This window comes from Cyprinodon variegatus, unplaced genomic scaffold, assembly GCF_000732505.1.
Source record: "Cyprinodon variegatus isolate N-32 unplaced genomic scaffold, C_variegatus-1.0 Scaffold99, whole genome shotgun sequence".
Taxonomy (NCBI): domain Eukaryota; kingdom Metazoa; phylum Chordata; class Actinopteri; order Cyprinodontiformes; family Cyprinodontidae; genus Cyprinodon; species Cyprinodon variegatus.
In genome coordinates, this window is record NW_015150552.1 from 1,196,067 (window position 1) to 1,208,248 (window position 12,182).

General features: G+C 40.1%; 1 protein-coding gene across 2 annotated transcripts in view; it reads right to left on the reverse strand.

Annotated features, from left to right (window-relative positions):
• Positions 1-12,182, reverse strand: part of mnat1 (MNAT CDK-activating kinase assembly factor 1) — a 57,132-nt gene that overhangs the window by 20,466 nt on the left and 24,484 nt on the right. For both annotated transcript variants that reach the window (XM_015374233.1, XM_015374232.1), the window contains one exon: positions 7,294-7,415. In XM_015374233.1, the coding sequence (XP_015229719.1) occupies positions 7,294-7,415 (122 nt within the window). The remainder of the gene's footprint in view (positions 1-7,293; positions 7,416-12,182) is intronic.

Sequence of the window (12,182 nt, forward strand, 5' to 3'; positions counted from 1 at the left end):
CACTCAGGACACTTGGAATAAATTGGATGAGCAGTATAGACGAAGATTGACAATTTTTTGTGGACTTTTATGGACCTTTCTGTCTCGGGCACAATAGACCTCCATTATTTGAATGTCAGCAGACAGCAAGAAGCCTCCCAGATCTCCAGATGCATTTGAGATATCAAAAAAGTATTCCAGAGTGTTGTTCAGCATGGGGGTGGGTAGAAAATGAAGGCTAATCATGTTTTGGGTGTACTATTCCTTTAATGGCTTATTGGAGTAATCATCTTAGATCAACCAGTAATGGAAAGCTTTAACATGTTCCCTGTTTTCGCCGTCACTGTGGTTCACAGAACTCCAATTTCTCTTCTTTTCAAGTCATTTTTTTGGTTGTACAGATTTCCCAGTAATCAATGCTGAGTTCTATAAATCCAAAATCCAAATCCATTGTATTTTTAAATCACATTTATAAACAATAGGTAAACCAAAGGGCAGCACATACCAAGATTAAAAAAACATATTTAAAACACTGAAATATGCTGATGGTTAAATTCAACAATGAAAAAATATGTTTTCAAATGGCGCGTCTCTAACCTTTAAAAGAAATGCATTTAGAAATCTAGGAACCATAAAAGAAAAAGCTTGATTTTTGTTAAATGAGGGTTAATTAGAATTCAATTGTGGTTAATTACCAATAATTCAAGAATTAACAAGAAAACTGCTTTTATATTTACTTATGTTAATATTGTTTGATATTAAATTTAATTTCATGTAATTTAATAAATGTAATAATTGTTTTTAATAAATGTAACTGTTATAATAAATGAATATGGAGGAAAGGGTGCAGAAGTCCTACCAATGACAAATGAAGAAAAGAGCGCAGACAATTTGAGACACTTGCAACTGATGTCGTCATCGCAATATTCAGCAAGAACATTCCCAATGCATGTTTTTCTAATACTGGGCAGCCCTACTTTGAAGTGTTGATCATTTTGATGTATGCAGGTTATGGGCCTCTTGTGGTGGAGGGTGAGGGTGAGGCGCCAGCAGTTTCACAGCTACTGCTGAGGTCCTGTAGGTGTAGTATGCTGGGATCCATACAACAGCCATGTGAACATAAACATCATATGCTTCTGTTTGGGTCTTCGGAGAATTATTTACTTCAGCTTTGATTTTGTTTATTAAAGGCTTTTACTGTTCGACATGAAAGCACAGAGCCATGGAGGGACATTTGGAGTACAGGCTGCGGTGTTGCATTCACAGTCTGTTCGTAGTTCTCACGGATCACGCACACTTCTGGGTCCCTGCCAGTCAAAGAGATGGGCAGCACTGTAGCACCAATATGGAAACCTCAAACAGTCGGGGTCATATCCTCTGTAGCAAGTCATACACACCTTCACACATCAGGAGATCCTGTGCAAAGGGTGCGGATATTGGAAACTGAATGAGCACTTGCAAAGGCCCCTAAAGCCTGAACATGCAGCCTTTACTCCAGTATGGAGGCAGCTGTCTTTAATATATGAGCTGTGCTCAGCCCATATTTATTCAGGTACAGGCAGCAAAAGAGGTGTGGCTTTTCTTATTCCTGGCAGCTGAGGGGAGCTCCTGCGGTTTTTTTGGGGGGGCAAAGGGACACGGCAAGAAAGAAACAAAGGAAAGGATGCAGAAAAAAGACGCCCCCCCCAAAAAAATGGTTCCAGTCAGGCCTGTGTTGACTGGACATTCTGTACAACAGACAGGCCCCAAAGGACCAGGGGGCCGCTGGGGTGGTGGGGAGTATGAGCTCAACGCGTCGGTCTGACTTGACAGCTCTGTCCAAGACAAATCACCAGTGGAGCTGCTGTCACAGTGGGCCTTTACCAAGACAAACAGCCATGTTTTAAAATAAATGCTTGCCCCCTACGCCCCTTCCACCTCATCTACATCCATATCTCCACCCAATCCAAGCGTTTTCCCTTCACAGGTCAGAGAGGCGCTGGTGTCACTATTCATGCTCGAAGGGCGGTCTGCATCGTCACTCTTCTGGGTTGATAAATATTAATATTTATAGAACCATGTTTGTTGCGTTGCATCCAAAATGCTGGAACTGCAGGAGGAAAATCTCAGCATGACTGCATTTGAAACAATAACACAACAGAATGAATAAACACCATGTGCAGGTTTACATGCTCACCTATCCATGTATCTGACTAAAGGTCAAATTTAGCTGAGTCAAAAGCTGCAGTGTGAGCAGAAATGTCAGCAATATTTCTTGCTCTTACTTAACAGAACAGTGCATCTTGGGAATTGTGGTTTGTCTGAACTAGCCTGTGTGTGTCCCAGCCGGATTCCTGCACCAAAGGGATTGGTGTTCCTCACTGAACAGAGCCTCATTTATCTCTGTAGCCTGTGCTTCTTCCACTCCAGGAGGGGTCCTTCTGGACCCTTGAACTGCTGACAACCCCCCCTTCTCTTCCTCCCTTCTTTAGGCCTTGGCATGCAGCAAAATTGCAAGATGTGTTTCATCTGCATATTGATTAGCTAAAAGAAGTGGTACCTCAGCACTTCCTTGCATACATCATGTAAATAAGACCCAGCATTTCAACTTATATGCTCCTGAAATGTTTCATCTGAAGTTGGTTCTTTTCTTGATGAACTTGATGGCATAAACAGATAAAAACCTTATGTGAATAACCAAAGCACACATGTTCAAAGATGCAAATCTGAATTGAATCTTGAAGCAGTGAGCGTGCCCTGAAAGAACGAGACCCCATTTTCCCCCCATAAAATCTACTCCCTCCAGGTGGTTGAGCAAACCGTAGTGCCATGCAGTTGAACTGCAGACGACCGGGCGCTGGATTGTCTGATGGAGAGCAAACACTCAGAGAGGACTTGGCCAATGGCGTCCTGGATTGATTGGCCCAAAGGGGCTGTCGGGAAACCGTTTCCTGTGTGTGTTAATGGACGCTGCTTTGGATGCACAGTGGTGGCGTGTGGCGGGGGGGGGGAGGGTTCTTATTCCCTCTCTGTCGCCCGTACCTCCACCCCTACATGTTTCCTTTCCTCTCTCACTTAATCAGTGGAGAGTCATGAGAAATGAGCCAGGCCTGATGAGTTGCACAGATCCCAGGTGATCTCCAACTACATAATAGAAAACCTCATGAATTCAGGAGTCAGGAATAATCGTTCACCTTATGTTTTCTTTATTTGCTAAAGTATTAGAATAAACATGTTAAAATGAGCCAATGTAACATTTTTGCTTAAACTAATACTTTATCAAAGCAGGTTGTGAGTCGTATACAGTATTCAGTCTTCTTTGATAGGAGGCTTAAGGGCTGGTTATACTCCCCGCAGCAGTGTGTCGCAGTGAGCTTGACGCAGACAAGCTCAGGCCAGTTTGTCCGACAATGGAGGGACATGATGCCGTAAAAGAGCGGGGATACAGGTGGAAAAAGACCTCGATCTTCTAGCTGGCCAAACTTCACGAGTCGTTTTCCGCAATTGCGGTCATAAAAACAAAACAAGCCAGCCTCCTATCTGCGGCACTGTCTGCAGTCACCTGCAATCCGGGAGAGGTGCATCAGAGTGTCTGCGGAAGGGGCGGGGACGTCTTTTTGTTCAATGCGACACCTACACAGACGACCCGGTTTCGAAGTATAAATCAGCCTTTAGTGCGTCACATTTTGTCCGGAAATATTGGCCCCACTTCCCTTTTCAGAGATTCTCCAGATCTCCCACATTGTGAGAACTTCTCATGTCTACAACCTTTCTAGTTGGGTCCATAGGTTTATTTCTGCTGAAGCCATTCTGAAATACTAGAACCCTCTTCATCTTAAGAGACTAAAGATACTCTTATCTTGGGTCACAAAAAAACCTGTCCGTTAAAAGAAAACCCCACAATGTAATCACCACTGGGTTTCATTATGGCTGTGGTGCTCCCTTGTTAATATATGTTGATGTTTTCGGTCCAAATAATTTAGTAAAGTTAAGTTTCATTATACTAAGGCACATTTTCCAGAAGGTTTTAGGAGACATTAACTTATCCTGGGAGTTTTCTTTGAGAAAAAAAGGATTAATGTCTTTTAACCAGACTTTTTAGTGTGATACGTGGAGCGTAAACAAGATCGTTGTTGCACATACGACCAGTCCACCACAATACGACCAGTCAGCCAAGTGTACTTTGTTAAGCAGCGGCTTTTGGATGTTTTGACTGATGTAGATTTTGCTAAATGATGGAAACATCTGAAAGAGGGAACATAGATAAAAAACAAGGGCTATAGAGACCCTGGCAGGTGGAGGCAGCAGCAGTTCCCATGGTCATTGGAACATGAGTAACCTCCATGGCTGGAGGAACGTAGGAGATTTCATGCCAGAAGAGTAGAGTCCTAAGAACAGCAAAGGCACTGTGGCAAGTTTTTAAACTACCAGGCAGACATCAGCCTCATATGGCAGTGGGTTAGTACTGAGCTTTATTTAAGGTTATCTTAATTCAGCATAATTAATCCAGGAAGACTAAATGCTGAAACTGAAGAAAAAGAAGGCTTAACTAAATATAAATTTAAGGAAGCTTTCATCCCTTGCTCAAAACTAGCTTGAAAGCTGTGGGACCAGTTAAAACATCCTTCTAGTCGATTACAATCAGGCATAGTACCCTCTGCAGTGTTGCTTAAACTGAAAAAAATAATGTTGTATGTGTTACCTTTATACAGCTACCAAAGTTTGCCTTAAGACCTGATAACTGTATACTAATGACCTGCATACTCATTTTGTAGTATATTTTAACAGGGAAATCAGTTTTAAAAGCCACTGAGGTTAAACAGGTTAAAAGTTAATTGATGATTGTGGGTCTAGAGAACTCTTCTGTAGTGACGTATTCAAGGTTTGGCCAAAAAGCCACAAACGAGAGACTTTATAGTGAAATCAGTTAACTGACCATTCTGACAGATGATCACTACTTTTCACTGCCCATTGGTCACATGACTCTAGCACCCAGCACCATGCCTGCGCAATCTTTGTTCTTTCTCACCCCAAATACAAATCCCATGGTAAAATATAATAGAAAATCCCTTTACTGTCCCAAAATGGGGACATTGTGGGCTTAACGGGCAGCAAAAGGTTAAAGTAGAAGTGGTCAGACAATGTGCAGCTTGGAGATGTGTATGAAAATAAAAGATAGGGGAAAAAAAACAAATACAGTATTGTACTTTACAGTGTTTTTACGATATAAACACTGTATCTGAAGAATAAAAAAATAAATAACAGCTTCGGACATTTTTACAGTAATGGATATGTTAAATATAGCAGCAACAACAGAGATGTGCAAAAAATAACAGCAGGATGTTATTTAACTGACCAAGTCAGAAACTGCACAAAAATCAGCATCAATGTAACAACGTATTCAGGTTGTTGGGAACAGATGCTCTGCAAGGAGAGCTCTTGCAAAGCATTCTGGGATACAACGGCTCGTGCAGTGACGATCAATATACTCTTCTTTTAAGGTATTTTGTGGGACATTTTGAGTTCACTACTTTTTCATCCACTTGACATTCGGACACTCATAAAATGGTGTAAGGGTGGACGTTCAAACACAGCCACTCTGTTCTTTGTTTATGTAACAGCAATGACCATGCAGAGCAGGATTGTTGGCGTTTAACTGAAGCACTGAAGCAATGTCAGCTCTGCGGTTGTTTTTCAACCATTTATTGGGCACTCAGGGAAATACTTTGAAAATCAACCTTTCAAGCCAATAGTGTTTTGGGATTCAGGACCTTATTACCTTTTTAACATTGAAAAATATGGATATGTTGATGGCAAAAACGGATGTCAATGGATTAACAAGAAACGCCAACTTGCCCGAATATATTGGGAAAAATAACAAAAGTGCTTCTATAAGAAATTAATTAAAAACACTTAGAGTGAAAGAAACACATTTTTTTTTGGTCCAACATAATGTTAAAGGCATTAATACTGATACTGGCACTTACATTTTTTAGATTATAAACCTAAATATAATTGTTAACTTGGCTTGTCAACTTTTTAACTTTACTTTTTAACTTTTTAATTAGATTTTCACCTTTTTTTCTTGATTTGTTAACTTTTTTTCCAACTTAATTTACAGTAGGTAATACATCATTCAAGGGCTCATCTAATTGGTCAAATGCCAAAATAAGATGTACAGCCATGTAGCAGTATCTTTGCAGAATGGCTGGATATAGATCTTGTGCTTCTAGACCTCACTGAGGGATGGGGGGATTCCATTTGTAAGGGGGATGCAAGTGAACAAAAACGCTAACTTGCCCTATAAAGGGTTAACAATGCAACAAGGGTAGGAACATATATAAAAAATAATATCAGCACATATCAGTTACCGCCCATAAAGGCAGTTTAAATATGAATTATCTACATCGGCCCTTATATTCATGTCACTAAATTCCTACCCTAAACATATTGTTTATTAGCATACATATCTTTAGACCTTTAGATTCCTATTTTTACCTCTGAATTGTACTGAAAGACCTTAAAGTGAGCCATCTCATGAAAGCAAATGAACAACTTAGTGTAAGTTTAAAAGTTAATGGCTCGTTTCTTACATTTATTTGAATTCCATTGGCAGGTAATCTGAAAGAAGCCCAGCTATGTGTTTTTGCATACCTTTCTTTGACAATAAAATAGCTACTTTGCATAGAGAAATTATGATTGTACTTTCACTGTTAAAAATATGCATAACATTATTTTAGCCATGAAACATCTCCAAACAAATGTTGATCAATTCCTCCAATTTATGAAACATGTTTAGACGTTTCTCTCTGAATAAGAAAGAACAGCTCTGCTAAACTGCCTTTTTATCTAGAAAAAAGCTAGAGTATAAAGCTAAAGGAGGAAAATGGAAAACAGATCAATAGAATAGAAAATGATTACATACATACACACACACACACACACACACATACATATATATATCATAGATATCCTATATACACGTCATCTTCAATATGGACAGGCTGCAGCCATGTCCCGAGTTCCTCGTTTTCCCGCCACTTTGGTTCAAATTTGCATTTTCCCCATTATCTAGCCTTTTCTCCGCCTCAAGCTTATTTTCTGAAGCATTTTAATTCCACAAGTATCAAATTTAGTAAATGTTAATGCCAATTAAGGCCTTAATTTAAAAAATAATAATTGAATGATTTTTAATGACACGCGGACACCCTGAATAAACATAAACTTTATGGGCCAAATCCTCTACCAATCAACAGACAAACTGCGCCAACTGCTGAACACCTAACTAATCAAGTCGCTGTGGGTGGAGCGAAACCGAAAAAAACAAGTTCATACCCAAATCTGCTGAGCTGCTCCAGGTCTGGTGCTGGGGGTCCATAAGTTTCAACCTGGAGGGGTTTATACTGGTACAGAACTTCCTGTATCCTGGGCAAAGGCTGGAGAGAGACAGTCTGACCCTGAAAAGAAAAAAAAGCAGATTATTCAGCAAATGCAAAATAAATTTCATTCTGATAACTATAATGGAAACCTTAGCCTCAAAAGAAAAGGGAAAAGAAATGGAGTTAATGACAGCCAAACTGTTAAAGTGGAACACATTTTATTGTTTAGTGGATAAACTAAAACAGGACAATACTGAAAACGCTTTTGGCAGTTAACAGTGTGTTAGCAGCTAAGCAACTCTGCTAGAAACTTTAGCAGGAAAAGGGGAATGCAAACACGATCCAGTCTCCTGAAGCTGGGTGAATCAAGCCGATGACATTAAGCAAATCCTCAGCTCTGCTTGGCACTCGTTCTACCCACATGTACAAAAGCAGAAAACCAGAGCCTGAAAAGCTCTGATTGGAGAGGAGCTGCCGTGTTCACTATTGGTGCTGATCGGGGTGATCAGCAGGAAACTGTTCGATTTGGGGCCGTGCAAAGAAAAAGGGAATTTCCCACCAGCGTCAGAGCTCTATGGGCCTTCAGCATTACTGAACCAGCCTCAGAAGACAAACCAAAGTCAATGGAATTAAAAGAGATGCTGTTTAAACACGCACCAACTACTTTGGAGTTCAGCAAAGGAACACAGAGACAAAGGGGAGACAAAAAGATAAGAGAGAAAGCAGAGAAAAAGAAGTGGGGGAGAATAAACAACAGAACACAGAGGGGAGCTGATGAAAACCAAACTAAACAAGTAACATGTGCCCCCGCGGCCGCAGACTGCCCTGCCCGCCTGTCACACATGCTTTGGCTTATTTGAAAACACACACGCACAAACACACGGGCAATAAAGGAAGCAAAGCTGAGCTGGAGCTTTCAAAGTGATGCACAATGAGGAGGAAGATGTTAAGTTTTCTTGCTCAATAAGAACAGAACAATGGGTGTTATTGTCCTGGTGTGTACAGGCAGAAAGCAACACAACACACCAATTATAAAGTGGCGTTCTATAGAAGCGTCATTTTGATTCTAGGTGGAATATGCAAACGTGGTACTTTTAGCTACTAACGATTACGTTTGCAAGATAATTTAGTTCAGCTGCTGATCTTCATCATCATGGGGAAAAGCTTAGATGCTGGGTTTCCCCCTCAGCAATGATCATCATACCTGCTGAAAGGAAATGTGTCTTTGCTAATGGGACGTTTTACAGGTCATTTATTCACATAACGCTGTTCTTTTTTTTTTCTTTTTTCAGAATGACTTTCAGCTATTTTAACAGAACAAGTCTGAGCCTGTTACTTTGTGCGGCGGCTTTTAGTTTGTGCAGGTGAGGGGAGGTGGGGGAGCTAAGATAGTGACAGTGGCAGCACATTAACTGCAATCTAGTGGGATTTTCCACTGAACGAGTAATGAAAGTTGAATGTTGTTGTTTTTTTATGCATGCCTCAGCCTAATGATTCTGTTTCAGTGGAGCAACAGGTTTGCTTCTGCTGCAATAGGAGGATGACTGATCAAATAAAACGTTTATTGGTGGGTGTCAGGAAATTAAATAAAAATAAATGTTTCATTGTAGATTTATGTTGCAAATGTTTTGCTTTATAACTTGCATCTACGGTATTAAAAAAACAAGCCAAATTCAACTTTGTTGAAAATAAACATAAGAACAAATAAAAAAATGTTGTTTTTTTTGTACAGATAAGTCATGTTATGGTTTATACATTATGGGTATAACTGTTGATTTTGCTCTCATTCATTCAGTCCAAAAGCTAGAAAAGCCAATCACTGAACAAATCTGTTTATTACAGAGTGCTGTATTTAGTGTGGAAAGTTAAGTGGAAGGAAAATGTGTGGTAGAAGAGGTGCTTGAATACCAGGTATAGCTCACAACTTCTGGAGGATTGTGTGGCAAAAGGAGCCCTGAACAAGGATTAAGTACCGTACTGTACAGTATATGGCCCACGTCTCTGTAGTAAAATATTTTATTTGCTTTAAAAAGAAGTAATCAAGTGCATTTTCCATTATATTGAGCAGGTTAGACAATTCACTAAAGGAATTAGATAATTTATGTTTAAAATAACAAAAAACAACTTATTCTAAGAACATATTATGCAAGTATCTTATTTTAAGGGGGAAAATACTAATTCCATTTGTAGATGTTAATATTTACTTGCTTAAATTAAGGGAAAATACAGTTCATTTAAGAATCATTTTACTTATTTTAAGATCAGTTTTCAAAGTGTTTTACTTTTCTAATTTAATAAAATCTGGAAGTTTTCATTATGAGTAAACAATGATCCAATAGGTTGAAACCTTTCACTATATTAGTCATGAATTTATGTTTAATAGTGGCTTCTGAATTAACTCAATTTATTGCCTTAGCAAGGACATTCCACATATGAAAAACTTCCCTTTGAGCATCCCACCAAAACCAAGGTAAAAATGCTAGATTTCTAAGTTCAAAGTTTAATTTCAGATGTAGAACAGCTGCTTCAATTTACCCTTTACAAAGGTCCTGATCAATCATCCCATGCATGCTAAAGAAATCTGGACTAGCTGACCCGATCCCTGTCACTTTCCAGTTCCTTTATACTGTGGCAGCCTCTCCATCCATCTTCCTTCAGGCTACCAGAACCTAGGAAAGCACACAGAGAGATCTAGCACCAGACTGGGAACAGCATACAACTGCAATCCAGTCCCTCAGAGGGAGCCCACTGTGTTGAGATATTTCTAACACATTCCTCTTTAGGGCACCTTGAACATTGGCAGACTTATTTACCATGGCAACACATTAACAGCTTAATCATTTATGGCATGTCTTTAACTGAAGACTCAAAACCTTTCATATAGTCCAGATATATCATCAAATCCCCCTCCAATCTCAATCACTAACTCACCACCTCCTATTTAAAGCCTCTATGAATTACAACAAACAAATGTTGTTTTCAAGAATGCTCCTAAGCAGAAAGAGCAACAGAATGGATGGAGGACTGAGACCCCCAGTCAGGTCCAGGGCAGTAGAAACGGCAAAGGGCCCAGCGGGGGGGGGGTCTTTGGATCAACACAGCAGAGAGCCAGCAAGAACATCTGCTTTTATCATCACAGGGGCCCTTCCAACTACCTATACAGCTTTGTGTTCATTGTAAGTTTGTGCATGTAACTGGTTTTTTAACTCTTATGACACCCCAGTGGCACTAAAGTGGGCCTTTGGGGGCCATCAATCCTAATAAAACCACATGGAAGATGATTTGAAGAAATCACTGGTGAGCCAGTGGGGATAATTCTGTATCCTCAGAAACTCACAGATTCAGTTTCTGTGTTTTGATGTTGCCTGAAAGGACGGTGTTAAAAGGTTAAATGAAGTTGTCTCCTCTCCGGATTCTCCAGCCGGTGAAGAACAGCAGTCTGCTTATCACATTTCTCTATTTTTGGTTATCTTCTCTATTCTCACTTGTGGAATGAAAAACATTGTTATTCATTTGAATTGCTAATACTTGTTAGCCTGGTCCCAGATCCAGGTGTTTGAGTAAAATAAAACATCTGAGTGGACCTTCGTACCTCTTCCTAGTTCCCAGTTAATTTGATTCCTTACAACTGAGCAAAGTAATAAACATTTTCATAAAATCTTTAACTGTTTTTTTTTCTGTTTTTTCTTTTTTTCCAAACACTTTTAGGAACATTTTAGTTTTAAAGTCTGAAAATTATTACCTGGGGAAAATTAAAAGCAGTCTTGAAATTAGAACTTGCTTTTTTCCTAATTTAAGGAACCAAGGATCTTAAACCGGACAAAGCCGCTGCCCTGGAAAAAACCTGCTTCCATACTGACCACAGAATAATAATAATAAAAAAAACTAACCTCAATAAGGGAAATAAAAAAAGCTTTTCAAAGTGCAACACCCCCAGCATTTGCTCCTCATCCTCAGCTAATTCCATCACACTTACCTAGGAAATATTTAACAGCATAATTTCTAATGCGAGCCAGTCCAGGCAGCCCAAGTACCACCAGTAGACCCTCACTGATGAACCACTGCTTTGTATGAGCTATCTCTATAGTTATGCTGCTATAGGTTTAGTTTTTGGAGGACATAGGGACACCCATTTCATCATTCTGCTTCATTCTCTCTCTATTCTCCTATTCTGCAGAATCAGTTAGTTCAATCTCTAACGTTATTCTCTCTCTGCTTTTCCTCAGAGTAGCTTTGCCTCGTCTGTTCCTGTTTGGCTGTGACGCCATCCTGGAGAGAAACATCAGCTGTGCTGCTTCCATCAACACCCTTGTTTATAGATGCAGGAGATCAGCCTGTTTTCCAGTGTCATCCTGTTTCTCTGGCCGTGACTGAGTGGATGTGCTCTCTTCGTCCTCTGGTATGGGAGCTGGCTCGGAGCTTGTCTGCCTGGCTGTGTGTTTCCTGAACGAGGCCGCCTTTTGCAGCTGCTTTTTGTGTCTCTGCTTCTGTCTCCTTTAAACCCAGTCAGCCTCGGCAGATGACCGCTCACACTGAGCCTGGTTCTGCTGGAGGTTTCTTCCTGTTAAAAGGGAGTTTTTCCTCTCCACTGTCACTACAAGTATGCCTAGTGTGAGGGATTGCATTCAAGTCAATGAGTCGATGCAATCAACTGGTTTTCCTTAGATATAAAACTTTGAATCAATTTGACTGTATGATGTGGTTGAACTGTAAAGTGCCTTGAGATGACATGTGACATAAACTATACATGGAAAAACTATACAACTACACCCCCCACCCCCGCTCTTGAGCCTCATTTTGCAGCTCAGCAGGACACCTCAAGGTTGTAGAGACCAGCTTCTACAT